Here is a 17,150-nt window from a genome sequence, read left to right as displayed (position 1 = left end):
AACATGGGCTTGTTTGTGAACAATGAGGGATCGTACAGCTTTTTAAGAGGAACATTCAAGCACTTTCAAGGTACCTAAACCAACAATTTACAGACTCTTGAAGCCTTTATCATCACATCTAACATGTTACTATAAATGCAAGTATTTGTAGAATTATTTTATACCCACAGATGTATATCGACACTGTTTATTTTACCAGCTGTTCATCTTTGATTGTATGTTTTGATTATAATTGTTTAATGCCTAGCTAGTCTTTAATGCCAAGATTTAACGTCTAGTGTGAGACGAATATGTTAATTTAAAATAGTAAAATATTTTTGGTTTACATGAACGATTGTGTAGATGAAACACCAGATTATGTTGGAAATCAAGCAATTTTCAGGAGGTTTTTTGAATTCAAGAATATTTCTAACCTTGAAAACTCAACGGTTAAAATGAAGTATTTTACAAACGTTCAAGACTTGATATGAACCGTGTATAATGTTGGGAAGTTCTTACATATCAGATGTTTTTACAGCACTTGAAACTGTTTCTGCTCTTGTAATGCGTCGTCTGTCTTTCACAATCCAACCAAAGTTGTACGTTTGGATGAGTAAATGAGCTCATTTCCATGAATCTAATTCCTTACAGGTTTCTTTCCCTCTTTGTCATCACAGAGTGTTTCACCAGGTGGAGTGAATTACATTTTTTTATGAAAACGTATTATAGTTGAATCTTGTTGTTTTATGAACCAGAATCTGAACATAACAAGTAAAAAATAATGACCTACATAGTGGTACCAAGTAGAACAAACTAACCCTCTGTTTATTACATTCAGGGCTTTAAAATTCAGAAGCTTTGAAGGTTTTTAAAAATGCACAAATCGTTAAAAAACTACCGAAGTCGGTGAGTGTCATTTGTGAAGAATATGCATGTTAGAAAAACAAAGGACTAATGTAAAAAAAAAATATATATATATATATTTTTTTTGTTAAAGGGTTGAATTGTTGATGTTAGGAGCTATAATTGTTTAGCGTTTCTTAAAGGTTTTAAAAAACATTTAAAGATCATGTACACATGTATCATTTAAGTTTGTTTGCCTTTTGTTGTCGTTTGTTTTTTTTAAATCCTAAAATGTTTGTTTGTAAGTATCTAAAAATAAAGGCATAAATAAATATATTTCAGTTGTGCAATTACTCTGACGTTGATCTGACATCAGAGTAGCACAGAGTAGTACAGAGTAGCACAGAGTAGTACAGAGTAGTACAGAGTAGTACAGTAGTACAGAGTAGCACAGAGTAGTACATAGTAGTATAGAGTAGCACAGAGTAGTACAGAGTAGTATAGAGTAGCACAGAGTAGTACAGAGTAGTATAGAGTAGCACAGAGTAGCACAGAGTAGTACAGAGTAGCACAGAGTAGTACAGTAGCACAGAGTAGTACAGAGTAGTACATAGTACAGAGTAGTATAGAGTAGCACAGAGTAGCACATAGTAGTACAGAGTAGTATAGAGTAGTACAGAGTAGTACAGAGTAGTACAGAGTAGTATAGAGTAGTACAGAGTAGTATAGAGTAGCACAGAGTAGTATATAGTACAGAGTAGTACAGAGTAGTATAGAGTAGTACAGAGTAGTATAGAGTAGTACAGAGTAGTACAGAGTAGTATATAGTACAGAGTAGTACAGAGTAGTACAGAGTAGTATAGAGTAGCACAGAGTAGCACAGAGTAGTACAGAGTAGTATATAGTACAGAGTAGTACAGAGTAGTATAGAGTAGTACAGAGTAGTACAGAGTAGTATATAGTACAGAGTAGTACAGAGTAGTACAGAGTAGTACTACTTAATAGTGCCTGATGTTACATGAGGGAATAAATTAGGCAATATTTGTGTTTCTGAACAATATTCCCCGGGAGGCGAAAAGAAGAAGTGTTAAACTCTACTGTGTATGCTTAGTGATTGCATGCATAGTGGTTATGTCAGCTGCTAAACATTTGGGCATAAATTGATGAATATACATGTCAGAGTTCAATTACGCATCAAAATCATACAAATATTGAAATACATAAATCGACAGGAAAGTTTAAACAAAGCTTTTCTGTGTAATGTAGAAATTCAAGATGTTATGACTGAAATGCTTTAACTAAGCAAAGTGAACAGAAAACAACAAAATGCAGAGTTTCATGTGCGGTTTTGATCGGTCCTGTTGCTCTCAACATTTGCTGATTTATCTTTATCTAGAAAATAGATCCAGTTTTAAAGGTAACAAATCATGCAGGAACTATATGTGGACGTTTATTCCCATTTAAAAAATACAAAAACGAGCTGCAAATTTTGAGACTGACCTCATTTTTGACCAAATCTTTCATAACACAGACACACACACACTTATTTCTAACATTAGTAACACAATACAAGATATTAATTCAAACTTCAATTACTTGTATTGACACCAGTCTTTTCTTGGCCGGTTGTTAGATTATATTCAGCAATTATTTACATTCAGACAGTTCTGGGACACATCTGGAGATCTGAGATGGCGCCAGATGTGTCTGATCCTTGATTTGTGACGCAACTGCGTAGCCGCTATTAGCCAGCGTGAAACCACAAAAAGGAGAAAATAACTTTCTCTTCTTGTTGTAATAACACTGGAGTGCAACGTACGGCTCCATCCCACCCGTGTAATAAGAGATCTGATTTGCTGGATTACTGTTAAGTCCTCATCGCTTGTCAGCAGGAGTAAAAATAACTGTGGTTAGTAGAATAAATCCACAGCAGGTATGTAGTTTCACGATCCGAAAGAATGTTCTGTACTGTTTGCAGAAAGAGGAGGAAAGAGGGGAGCAGTGGCACTTTAAGTTAACGTGAACCCTGTATTATCAACAAATATTGTATCATAAAGAAGTCTGTGTGTATAAAGCCGAACAAGTGACAGCTTTTTGCCATTCAGACTTTTACGTAGATTTTCCTAATACACGAAAGGTGTTGGAAGACCCTTCACTTGAAAGAGTACTCCACTGCTAAGTATCTAAATTGAAGCAACAGAACCAGAGATAATGTCTTTTTTATTCCACACATTCCTCGTCAAAACCTGGCTCCCACATTACTCACAATGCAACTCGACCACCGACAGTAAATCTTCAAAATGGCTCATTTACTTCGGCTGTCAGATAAATGCGGTGGAGAAAAATGTTCTAAATTTGCGTCGGAAAGTAGAAGAGAAGTACAGAGCAGAATGTAAAATACAAGTGCCTACAAATTGTACTTGAATAAATGTACTCGGTTACACGGAAAGAGCCACAATACTGGCACGATATTTGGCACCCGGTGCGTGAAAGGGAGCATTGGCGAGTTTAAAAGTTTGGATTTCGAGGAAGAAGAGTGTTCTCTGTTTTCTGTGAAGTTGCAACAGTGGTGGATTTCATAACTTCTTTTGCCGCAGAAGCTTTAATTTATGATCGTCGCCCCCGCTTCTCCTGTTCCCCTGATAAATGCCCCCGTCAGTTTCATCATCTACGGTTATTAGATGGTGAGTTCTGCTGCCTGTTGCGACAGTGCAAAGCTGAGACGCTCAATTTAATGGCTTAAAATGTTTACGTGCTGCATGTAAAGCGCTTTGATTTTGATCTTCGCTGAATTGTGCAGTCGGCATGAATCACAGCTGCAGTCGTCACTGAAAGCGATGGTTCTGAATGAAAAGAGAGTCGTGTGAGTTGTGTACAGATCCCAAGATGTTATTTCCCTTTTTAATCCCACCCTGTTTAACCTCATGTTTGTAATGAAACAGTTTTCGGCTGTTTGATGTTTCTGTTTAAACTCTTTTCCAAAATATGCAAAGAGAAATGACTTGAAATTGGCTCATTTGCGGTATTTCATGGTTTATTGAGTTTCTTTTCATTTCTTTGTGCATTAAAAGATGCCAATTAAGTGATACATTTATTACAGCGGTCTTAACCATTTAATCTCTCTCTCTCTGCACGTTTCAATTTCACTAAGCATGTTGTGTGCCGTTTGAGGAAATCTGGAAACCTTTTATTACAGTCCTTAGAAATGCAAGGATCAGAGATACCCTCAGGCAACAATCTCATTGTTTTCCTAAAAAATTATGTACATTAGTATCACCTCTGAGGCAGGTAGATAGGTACAGGTAAAGAGCGTTTGGTGCATCTGGAGTTGATTCTCTTATTTGTTTTCTAAACAGAAAATTAAGAGAACATTTAAGAAACCTTTAAGAGAAGGTTGCTGCATGAGACCGGTTGTTTGTCCTTGTCATTTATAAAGGAAAACTAATAAACATTGCAACACTATGATACTGATCGAACACACTGTCCACCGGTTTCATATCATCCATACACTTGCGTGTGAGAATAAGGTTATTTTTAAACGTTAAGTGTAATCGTGTGTGGGTGGCTGTGTATTACTGACCGTGTCCAGATGTGTGCGCTGGTGTTTGGCCCGGTCGCTGGAGTTGCTGAAGGCCTTGAGGCAGCCGGGGTGCTGGCAGATGTACGGCTTCTCTCCTGTGTGGCTCCTCAGGTGGATCTTCAGGTTCTCCAGACGTGAGAACGCCTTCGAGCAGCCTTCAAACTGACGAGGAAAACATAAACGAACAGTCTTACTGCAGCCTGGAACAGCCAACGTTTAAAGAGAGTGACATTTACTATTATTTATGAGGTTTTCTCGGGTGAGAGTAGGAGTTAAGCAGCTTAAAGGTAAGTCAGGTCAGGACGTGGGGTCTCATGTAGATTTATGGCCCCACTGCAGAGGTCAAAACATCATCTAATATGAATACTGGGCTTCACCCAACTTTTAGCACATTTTTACTTTATATTGATATAAAATAACAATACAAAATGCAAGACAGTTTGACTGTTTCAATGGACCTTTGAGTATTTTATATTCATATATACATCCTAGTTTCACATTGCTTCTGGTAACCAAAAGGAATTAAAACATCAGCACTTTCTATCTACTTATACAAATTCCTTCTGCACCTTTTAAAAAGTATGTTGGCCTGTAACTAACACATAATAAAAATCATATTTTCATATTACAGATGAGTGATGTTGAAGTCTGTTCCAACAGAAATAACAAGTAAAGAGGCAATAACTCCGTTTCAATTCATACATTTCAGGTTATTGAATCATAAACTTCAGGTAATGGCCTTTCCCCAACACACACACACACACACGCACACAAAGACAGACACACACACACACACACACACACACACACACACACACACACACACACACACACACACAGACTTACAAGGACAGAGACACAGAGACACACACACACACAGACTTACAAGGACAGAGACACAGAGACACACACACACACACAGACTTACAAGGACAGAGACACAAACAGACAGACAGACACACACACACACACACACACACACAGACTTACAAGGACAGAGACACAGACACACACACACACAGGCTTACAAGGACAGAGACACAGACAGACAGACAGACAGACACACACACACACACACAGACTTACAAGGACAGAGACACAGACAGACAGACACAGACACACACACACACAGGCTTACAAGGACAGAGACACAGACAGACAGACAGACAGACACACACACACACACAGACTTACAAGGACAGAGACACACACACACAGACTTACAAGGACAGAGACAGACAGACACACACACACACAGACTTACAAGGACAGAGACACAGACACACACACACACACACACACAGACTTACAAGGACAGAAACACAGACACACACACACACACACACAGACTTACAAGGACAGAAACACAGACACACACACACACACAGACAGACAGACAGACAGACACACGAGGACAGACAGACAGACACACACACACATATCAGAGTCTGCAGGCTACACACTGCAGGCCGTAAACTAAAGCTTTATAACTTTAAAGAAACTGTATCACATTCAATCTCAAATCTCAGACTGAAAATGTTTTCATTTCTGGCGTGTAAGTCAAAGTTTAAATGGAAATACTTCTCAAGGTTTGATTTAAACCTCCTGGAGCTCTAACGGAGAGTGGGAAAACATTTAGACGATCACAGGAGAGAATTTTTAACATTTTTCCACGATTCAAAACTTTCTGAACTTACCTTATGTGGTAACTGCAACACATTCTGAATGTTACGGCTGCGTGTTCAACGCTTTTATGTGTCATTTAGATGAACACAAGTATCATCTACTAACAAACATAATGATAAAGACACAAAATGAATGCAAATCATTGTGTGTGTTACATTAAATAACTTCCATGCCGCAGCTTTTGTTCCTGAAAAAGATTAATAGCGTTTTGCGGAAGTGTCTTCGACGGAGATCCGGGTCTGGTTCTTAAAGTACAAGAATAAAGCTTTTCATCCTTTGTACACTAATCCACTGGAAAATATGGAAACAGTTTTTCTTCCCATTATTCATTCCAGGGGTTTTATTAGGTCTCGCTAATGAGTCAGTAAATGTCAGTCACCTCGTTTAGTTTAATAAGTGTGTGCATAAAAAAACACTACATCATGGGGATTAATTAATCCAAGACTTGAACTCGCCTTGACAAACAACAACATAACAAAAACAGAAATTAAAAGCAACCTATAAAACAAAACCAGACCAGTGACTGAAATATTTTAATGCTCAAATGCACAATAGTACTTATCTAGATGTTTATTAGCACACATAGGATTATAGATTATGACTCTCCATGTGAGAGACCCTGAGGACAGAACATGGTGAACATGTTGCTGCTTAATGTGTAATGTGAGCGGACAAACTTAAAACAAACAAACAAATAAAAGTCGTTTGAAAGGAGGAAAAACGTTGCATTATTTGAAAAAGAATCAAAGTAATGTGAATCAAACCTAAAGAATGTATATGGCTACTGAAGAGAAACAATACTCAATACTTTCTGACTTCCTGTCCGTGGCTCTGAGCTCAAAGCCGATTGGTTTCAGTTGAAGACGTACATCTTTAAATATGGGTGACAAATATGTAGTTTCCTTTTTTGAAAGAAAGTTCAGTAATATCCTAAAACAGCTGGGCATTGTAGTTTTTACCAAACGCTACTCAAACACGGGTAAATAGTGCATTTGTTGGGGACTATTTTCAGCTGCGGATTAATACACATTTGGTGCTTTAGTGAGCGCCACAAACAGCAGTCTCTACTGTTCAAGGCCAGCATCTTGTTGACCCATCGAACCACACCGACCTTCTTCCTCGACGGACTTTGTCGCTCTTTAACAACGTCACCTGACTTCCTTCTTTGCGCCCATACTACTATGGCTGCTGGAGGGCATAAACATATGTCGTTATGGGGTCTGGGACTGATGCAGTCATTCTTCTTGGGAGGACAGTCTTGGCGATGTATGTGTGACTGACTCATAACAAACTACAGTGCCCATGTTCATTGTAATAAAAGGAAACATGTCACCTAGTGCGCCGCTGTGCCTCGCTGATGTGTTTGCCATGGTATTGTTTCGACAACACTGGCTTCTATGGCACAGAGTAATAAGATATATTATCAGGTTTGGCTACACTTTTGTTTTTGGTCTTTTCATGGAAGTTGTTGACCGAATGGAAGACATAAAATATCACCAGACTTATCCTCTAAATGCATCTACACATGATTGTTAATTCAGCACCTTCTGTTATGACGGATGACTCCACCACGGAGGATTTAAAAACGCTTTAGGAGCTTGTGTTTACAGCCTGAGTAGCACCTGTCTGATCTGAGACTTGACATAACGAGCCGGCAAATGAGGCTGAATTCATTAACACACACACTGACTACATTCATGTGAGAGTCCTTTTTCCATTACTGCACCAGGAATGACTTAATTTACATGTTTTGGCCTGAGCGCTTTATGAAAAATATAATTACGTTATTCACATAGTTCAAGTGTGACTGACTTTTTTTGTGAGGGTTAATGTTGATTTAATTTTATTAATCCGTTTGCAGGCGACTCGCCACAGTAATATATTTACAAGCTGGCAGCAGGTTAGGTCAGCTTAATGAATTTATTCACTTAAGTAGGAAGCGTGTCCCCGAATGAAGATTTCTGAATGAATTATTAATCGGAGACTAAGGTTGACGACAGTGAAGGAGTCGCTGGGGAAGAACTGAGAGAGTTACTGACTCTCAGAGACGAGGAGCCAAACTGAAGGTCATCATGAAACAAATGTGTTCAAGCAGCAAAAGTTGTGTTTCAGAAGATGACCGATGACAGACTTGATGCCCATGAGTCTCCGTCTCTCCTCGTGGTCTGATTTTCTCTTTATCTTAAACAAGCGTCTTGAATGTGATGTATGTCTTTTGTCGTATTTTTGGCATTTTAAGGTTTACAGTCCATCATCCTTATAAACAGCCTGCACGTTTTACGAGACACAAGAAAAGGCAGGAAATGGTCAGAGAGTTTTCTCTGTGGGAACATACAGTTGCTCTGACCTTTTGACACGCAGCCAATGAGATAACAGCTGTATGTGACGTAGCCAGAAGAAGCACAGGCAAGCAAGGGAGGTAACATAGAAAGAAAACAACTTGCCGCCTTCACCGCATGGCTCCGTAAAATACATTTGTGGAATTTAATTAGCATGTGAAAAAGCTGGAACTAGAGAATATTTGTCATTTTTTGCTTGAAAACTTAATGAAACATCGAAAGGTGAATGTCAAGTATCAAAATGGATCAGGTCAATCAACTTCTTTATTAATCGGATCTACATTAAATCAGATTGTGATGGAAAACAACTATTATTGACTGACATCTTGACAGTGCGAGTTTGTTTTGCTGCGCTGTAGACCGAAACACCAGAAGCTCTTCCGTTATATTTCTGACAAAGTAGCTGCTCAACAAGTGTTTGGTGCCCCCGGGAATTCTGGGACTTGTAGTGATTAACCTCACTTGCGGTAACCACAGGTTAAAACCACACCAACCGGGACAGAAGGATTAAAACTTTGTGTGCAGGTTTCAAAAGACGAGGAACTTCAAACGGCAGGAAAGAGTTTTCCCTGTTGGAACATAGTTTCCCATCAGTTTATTACATCACTACTTAACAACTATAAATTAATTGCATTTGTCAGGATAACCACAGGGCAATCAGCAGGTTGTTGGATGCTCAGAGCTACAGACGCACCCTCTATTCATTCAACACTGCATGTTTCGTCCTCTGGCATGCATGAGTAAAGGAAACCTGCCGTGGGGAGAGGAAACTGTTGGATCATCTTTCTGTCTAACAGACTGGTGATCAACGGCTGCACAGTGAAGTCGAGACGTACTGTAAGCAGGTTAATGCCTTTCAATCCCACTTAAACCTCTAAAAGGCCAATTTGAACGCTACATAAAGTTGGACAGGATGAGGTTTGCTTTGACTGACTGAAAATGGTGGGTTGCAGAGGTTGGCAGTTTTATTACATTGCTCTTCAGCACCTTTAGTGGTCAGGTGTGTACGGCTGAGCCCTGGGAGGACAGCTGTATTCCTCCTTATCACTTCCCATTCATTACTCCGGGAGTGGACATTATTTAGCTCTTCAAGCCTCAGCCCACACACCCAACAAATACCTTTAAACTATCTTAACTCTCTCACTGATCCTCTGTCTGTAACATCTGTTTATTTGGTCTGCCTTGATTTATGTTCATTTATATTCTCTCTCTGATCCTATTACAATTTTTTTAACCTGTTTTCTGAGGTATTGCTACTGCAAAACTACTGCAAGTATATTGCACACATAACACAGCATTTATAGCATAAGCTGGTTTGCAGTTCCCTTCCCTAAATGGGATAAATGAACAAGTTGTGTTTTTCTTCTCTGGTTCGGTAGTAATCAAAAATCCGTTTCATGTGATCCATCAGTCATAAGAAAACCTACTCACCATGCATTTATTGGGTTTTTCTCCAGAGTGGACCCTCATGTGGATGAGCAGCTTGTAGCGAGCGTTGAAGGGTTTGTGGCGTCGAACGCAGCTGGCCCAGAAACAGGAAAACTCTTCCCCTTTGCGCTGGTCGATGTGCACCTTCTCGATGTGCCTCACCAGCTCCTCCTGGCTGCTGTAAGTGGCACTGCAGTCGATCCAGTGACACAGCTGGTCCTGTTGGTCCACTGTGGGGTCCTGGCCTATGGCTCCGTTAAGCCTCTGGAAATGAAGCGGGGTGCTGTCCTGACCTCGGAGGGGCTGGCTCACATGGAACAGCTCCCCCTGCTGGTTGTTGATTTGAAACGCTTCCCTCTTACATGGCGAGAAATCATCTGACGGTTCTTGTTTTATTGGGTGATACTCTTCTTGTATCTTTTGTTGTAGGTGAGGAGTCTTGTTACCACCAGGTGCATCAGAAAGAGGTAAGGAAGAGGGGAAAAATAAAGATGAGGAGGAGGAGGAAGAGGAAAGAGAGGAGGGTGGAGAGCCAAAAGGAGGAGATGTGGCACAGCTGGTGAGCATATATGATAAAGGGAGGGAGGGCTGGGGGTAACAACTGAACCTCTGGGTGTTGTTTTTAGGATCGGTGTGCCCTGTGGTGGCAAAGTCCTCCATTGTCTTTTCTATGTGGGATCCAGCTGTCTTACAGCTGAGCAGGGAGGTGAGGTCCCGGCCCAGCGAGGACAGGGACAGGGAAGTCCTTGGGAGACAGCACACGCCCAGACCACCTGAATGTATCGAGGACTGACAGAAGCCACCAGTAGACAGTGGCGCCTGAAGGTCCTCGGCATCCTCAAACACACTTCCAAAACCAGGAAGAGTCAGCTGGACATCTGGAGGCCCGAGGTCAGGGGGCCACATCCTGGCCCCCCGCTCGCTGACTTCCACCAAGAGATCCTTTAAGTAAAATCACTGCTGCTGATTCTGCTGGAGCAACTTTAGGAACCCATTGGAGGTAAAACCATCTACAGCATCTTTCAGTTCTCAAATGTAATCAAATTAGGGTCATTTTCTAGTGCTGGCATCTTCTCATCTAAAACCCAGCATGTGTAATCTTCTGTCATTTGTTCCAAACTGCTGCATGGTCAGTCATCTCTTGTGCTGCACTGCGGGAGACAGAAACCAAACCCAGATGAGTCATCTTAAAAAAAGACAAACAATACAAAAACAAAACACTCTCAGAAACGTATCACTTAGCAGCTTTGAGAACCAGCTTAATGCTTATTTTAGGGGGTTAAAATATAGACAATTACTTAAATGAAACCATGCGAGAAAACATATGAAGTTATACGATAGCATAACATGTTTTGTATGTAAAATATATTTAACTACCCTACAGTATATAAAATACTTCAATCAGCTCCACCTTCACCAACAGTACAAATATTAAATAGACATGAGTAATATAATACAATAATACGATAGTAAAACACTCTTTTCTTTTCCTGATAACACTTACACACGTGTACCTAAGTAATATTTTCAACGCAGGACTTTTAATGGAGTGTTTTCACAGTGTGGTGCTACTTTAACTTCTAGATACTTCTTCTAGTCCTGCCTCTGTAGCCACAAAAGATGTTATACAACCTTTCTTCACACATCCATTTATACTTCGCCACACCTGTTTGATGTGTAAAATTCCCCTTTAAGTAAAGTACTCGAGTAAATGTACATTACACATTCCTCCACTGTGATCTCAGCTAAACTCACTCAGGAGTTTGTGATGTTGCTGGACTTGCCACGCCATTTGAAGGCTTGAAACATAAAACCCAAAATGTGTCACACTCTGAAAGTTATTCCCTCGTTTTCCAGCCGCCGGCAACTCTGCCTTCAATCACTTACAACAAATGGACCAAGGTGACTGGCAGAGAAGGTCCCAGATGAAGTAAAACCAAAACAAACAGCGTGCCCGCCCGACCTTGTCAGCAGGCTTCAATCAAACAGCTCTGAGTGCGTCGCTGCAGCGAGTCAGTGTATATTTGGTTTCCTTTGAGCTGCTGTAACAGTCGGGGCTGATTCATTACTGCAGGCATTAAGGCCACCCTCGCAGCAAACAGCCAGTCGTTGTGTGGCAGCCGGTGGCCTGGAACCTGGTCCAGATGCTTTTAACAGAGGACGAGGTAATGGACCACATCTCAAGTCCTGCAGGACCGGGAGGCTGGAAAATAGTGGGTCAAATAGAAGTCCCCCCCCCACCCTTGTCACATATACAGGAGCTCTACTGTGCAACAGTCCTTGAGTGTTTATTAGAAAAGACTTCATTTCCGCTGTTTACCGCCATCTGCCAGATATTGATGATCTACTTCACAACAGGATCCCCGCCACATGTAATTAGTCATCGGAAAGATTCAATAGGACGGTTATTTTACGAGCCCACAGCTAAGATGATGAGTAAGTTCACTTCTGTAGTTATATTAGCCGACGAAGGAGTCACTAAGTGTAGGTTCATGCCCATAGTTTCCTGGTATAGTCTGGTTTATAGTTTTACGATTCTTCCCGTAAATAGCCGGGGTTCCCCCCCCCCCCCCCCACCAGAGTCATGTAGCAGAGCAGTCATGGGAACTGTGGTTGGATCTTAATTAGAGAGGTTGCGATGTGTCAACAAGTTGAACTGGATTAATGATCCTTGTGTAGCAGAAGTGGTTCGGTATGTTTGAAACATCATAATTGCCACCTCGTACCTGCTGGCTTTGAGAGTCAAAACCAATGTTAAGAGTTTTGAGGGCAAACTCTGGGATTTCAGCTGTAAACAAAACAACAATACATCTGATAAATAATCGTATCAATAGTCTTTATGGTGGAGTGGATGTTTACACGAGTTCTGGTTTGAAATCCAGCAGCAAATATAGCAAAAAAGGGGGATTTTATTTTAGCAGTGTCTGTTCTCAAACCACTTTGGTGCTAATCCAGAAAGAAGAGTCAGACAGTAAAACTAAGAAAAGTGTCCCACAAAGCCTCAACTGAGCCAGCAAACTTTATAAAATAGCAGGCTCATCTCATGTGGTGTCTTTTAAAGACTCACTTGCTGAGGTTAGCTAAACACAGCTGTGGCATTTCAGGACGAGCAAATGTGTACTTGTCTCAACAATAAGCACTTTGCTTGTTGAATTACAAACCTTTTTTGTGCTTTTCGGTTCAAGTGAAACATGGGAAAAAAGATCCTTATTGAAGTGAGAGATGTGAACACACAGAGTGAACACAATCCAGTCTCCTACTGCTCTCCTTCCTAAATAATGCTCCTCGCATCAATACAGGCAGAAACGTCACTAATATGTATTTACATCAACTTATTCTGACGCTTGTTTTAAGCAGAATCTCATTGTTTGAGCAAAACAGAGAATTATCAGTTCATCACTTATCTGGGAAAATCTGAATTTTCTATTGATTTAATTAGTTTCCCTTCTTATAACTAAAAGTCTGAAACCTTTTTATGGTCAGTCTGACCACAGAACGTCACCTCTGCTACGCCGTGCTTTTTAAACAGCGCTAATCACATGTTGATATAAACAATGGATCAAAATGACTATGTGTAATGTGCAAGGTGTTGCTCGTAGTTGTGTTTAGAGCCTGGTCCACTGCAAAACAACAACAATAATGCAGCTTTACAGTAACGCCACAAAATGTTATAATTAAGAAATGTTCAGGAACATTTAGCAAAATAGTAGATTTGTGTATTTTGTTTTGAGTGAGTAAGATGCATGTAGGAGTGCATGTCCATGTTGTTTGGTCATTTCTTTTGAGCAGGGACTTACTATCATATATCACGACCAATAAACGGATCACTGAGACATACGGAATTAACATCATGTGTTTCCAGGTACTGATTTGTAATCCTGTCGCTGCTCTTTTATTATTTTCTATATAAATCATATGATATTTTATGCGTTTCAGAGGGTTGTAAATCATTAGTTCTTGGATTAAAACAAATACATAGGGACAACTTTTGTGGGTAGAAATACCCACAGGTGTAGTATATTTCTGGTTAGGACAATATGTTTGCAAGAGAACACACTCTCATAAATGTGGCTGGCTGACCATTAAAGAAAACATGTGAATTACGTAACTAGTTTCACAACTGTCTCTCTTGTTTTTATAAACGACATGGTGTCCCAGTAACAGAGAAAGTTGGCTGGGGGGTGAGAGTTTACACTTCTCTAAATAAATTGTGCCTTAGGGCCTCCCTTTTCAAAAATAGGTTAATCCTGTGAAACCAATTTTGTGGCCTATGAATCTGGTAATAAATTGTAATTTGCTTTCGAGTCATTAACCTTTATTGATTCCAGGGAAATTCAGTGAGCGCAGTCCGTCTACGGAACCAGAATGTTTTTTTCTGGCCAATTTCTGTTTATTACAGATATGTTAGTATTGGCAAACATTTTGCCTTTAAGTAACAAGAAATGCCAAATATTAAAAAAAAAAAACAGTGTTATTCTAACATACTTTGTACGCCTGAAGGACACTCACAAGTTTATTTGTTCCCAATTGTTAAATGTCCCCTTTGTTAGATAATCTTGGTCACCATTTTAAATAACCCGATTTAAGAGGTCCCTATCAGCATGTATATATATGTACTGGCCCTAAAGTCCATTGGGATGTTTTCCAGAGGCTCAAGCTTTTCTCCATCTCCTCATAAGACAGAAACTCACATCCGATGGCTCTAATAGTTCTGCTGATGTTCTCACTCACGACAGGAACAGCTTTTTTTTTATAGCAACTGGTAGGAAACCACTGCACATATTGATCACTATGCGGTTTAGTTCACCCGGAAGACACAGCGCAAATACATACATCGTACTAATATTACACCACTTGAAAGGAACGTTTTCATAATTAAAAATAAATAGTCTCTTCGGATCAAACACATTGCTGAGTTGGGAGCACAATCCTGCCCGCTGTGGGACGAACAGCTGGACTTTCTGTTTGAACTAGGGGGGTCAATTTAGGTCTGACTATTATAGGATATGCAGAGGAGTTCGTTCTTTCAAAAACATGCCGACTTTGTATTTAATATGCATAACAGCTGAGCAAATGTTCTGTTTTTGTTGTGTCTTCTTTGAGCATTAGAAAACCTTCACAGCAACACGAGCTGTCAAACAGCTTCGGCTGAGAAACTTAAACAAGAGGCTCATGAGGTGGAGCCTCCTGAAACATTTGTTTATACTGAGGGAAGAGGCCCAACCTGGAGCTGCTGACCTGACACGGAAAGCTGCAGAGCTGCACAAAGACTGTTGATTAGAGGTGAACGATACCTTTCAAAGTAATTTGTGTGAATTATGATGAGAACTGACTCAAAGATTACACATTAATATGACGCATGTATCAATCGAACTCCTGTCTGTAATAACAAAACTCACAGGCGAATTCATAGCATTGCAATGCCTCATGTGATCTTTGGGCCAAGAACACAGGAGGCATAACAATGGCAGAGAGAAAAAGAAAAATTAAATGCATGTCCGACTGACGAGGAGCAGAGGCATTACTCAAAACTTCAGTCAAAGGAACGTGACAAAGAGAAACCGTATTTAGGATTTAATATCTCAGTCTGTCAGTATAAATGTGCTTCAAATACCACCAACTCTCTGAAGATGCTAATATTTTCACTGTAACTGTTTGTGGCTCTTAGTGCTGATCTTTATGAAATGAACTGTTTGTGCAATGAGGCTCATTTGGCACAGAAAGGGGCCAATTCTGCGCTAAATATATGCGCTTACCTAACTTAAAGAAGTGCAAATAGCACAGGAACACCAAGATGCTATTTGCTTGACAGCGCACTTCAGCGTGCATTTCACCCTTACGGATGCTCTGAGAGATTACAAGGTTTCTTTATGTCTTCTTTGAGCAGGTTTAGCAGCGGCAAAGCCCTCGCAATCTTTAAGTGAATTCTCCCCTCAGTGCCTAAGGTGCACAAGTGGCTATACGTCACACATTCTACATTAAGTTATTTTAAATTAATTAAATTGCCAAGAACAACATTTGTTTAGGCTCAAAGGGACACAGGCCCTCTAGCAGCCAAATAATTAATACTCTATGCTATCGGGAGCAAAGGAGGAAAAAAGTGTGACGTTGTTACAGAATGACAAAGTCCACAGGGAGGAGGTCGGGGGGGGTTAACGTCAGACTTTGACATGGGAGTCAACTGTTCACTTCCCGTCAGTGTTGGTTTCTTTTAACCATGACCACAATCATTCCCAAACCTCAACCAAGTTTTTTTGTGCCTAAAGCTAACCAAAATGTTTTATTTCACATTATGACCCTTTGCCCCTCTTCCCGCCCTTTCATATCTCATGCTACACTATCAATAAAGGCACCAAAACCCCCAAAAATAATCAGCGTCAGATCAAAAAACGCCTCTTAGTGTCTGCTCACCAGAATGCATCATATGTTTCAGCATGAAGACCGAAAGACCTTTCACCAAAAAAGGTCCACTGTGAAAATGAAGAGCATTTACTTAACGTTGACCTTGAGTGCCAACAGGAAATCAAACACATATGGACAGCTGGGTGTAAAGTCTAAAGACGTTAACGTCACTGATGAGTGACACGTGGCTGCAAGTTGCCACCTCATTTCTGAACATGCCGGCTCAGTGTGCCAGTCTGACTCCTGCAGCCAAGTCTACAGAAAGAGGTGCTGATGACAATTCTTCCAGAGTGATCAGAAGCTGCGGCAATACTGTGACAAAATCCAATGCTGATGCCAATGCCACTAAGTCATGTCTACATTTTGAGGCTTTGCTCAAAGTCTAGGTGACAAACCCACTGATGACTGTGGAAACAGAGCTAGAGAATGAAGTGAGGAATGTAAAACACACACAAGACCCCAACAGAGGATGTGATTACTCTTCCATCCCTGGTCATATTGATACTCCAGCTGGAAGAGGCAGACATGATGCAGGAGGGAAAGGGCAAAATGGTATTTTCTTCTGGAGTTATAAGCTACAAATCAAGACATGGCAAATAATGTTAACCAGAAGAACAAAGAGACAAATTGAGACAATCCAAACCTAAACCTAAATAGAAGACGGCAATCCTCCACCGATACAAAACAAGTGTCACATCCACAAAACAGTTTAGCCCCGAGGAAGCAATAACTGTCCTGGATGGTCCTCTATTCACCAAATGTTTCCAAGGATTGAAGACAAGATCAGATCTAAATCATACAGTATCATTAACAGTGCTGATATGTGCGTGTACAGAATGCACTCATTCACACTTCCCCTCACCTGGATACTTGCAAAGTCTATAATACGGTCT

At 40.4% G+C, this 17,150-nt stretch overlaps 1 protein-coding gene across 3 annotated transcripts in view; it reads right to left on the bottom strand.

The window, feature by feature from the left end:
• The window catches only part of glis1a (GLIS family zinc finger 1a), a 37,822-nt gene that overhangs the window by 10,508 nt on the left and 10,164 nt on the right, over positions 1-17,150 (bottom strand). For 2 of the 3 annotated variants that reach the window (XM_029453184.1, XM_029453183.1), the window contains exons 2-3: positions 9,859-11,006; positions 4,403-4,564 (exon numbers count right to left, since the gene is read on the bottom strand). In XM_029453184.1, the coding sequence (XP_029309044.1) occupies positions 4,403-4,564; positions 9,859-10,761 (1,065 nt within the window). In that variant the 5' untranslated portion in view covers positions 10,762-11,006. The remainder of the gene's footprint in view (positions 1-4,402; positions 4,565-9,858; positions 11,007-17,150) is intronic. The other variant, XM_029453185.1, reaches the window with a different exon arrangement.

This window comes from Cottoperca gobio, chromosome 17 (genome assembly GCF_900634415.1).
Source record: "Cottoperca gobio chromosome 17, fCotGob3.1, whole genome shotgun sequence".
NCBI classification, from domain to species: Eukaryota; Metazoa; Chordata; class Actinopteri; order Perciformes; family Bovichtidae; genus Cottoperca; species Cottoperca gobio.
This window is presented reverse-complemented; position numbering and strand designations above follow the sequence as displayed.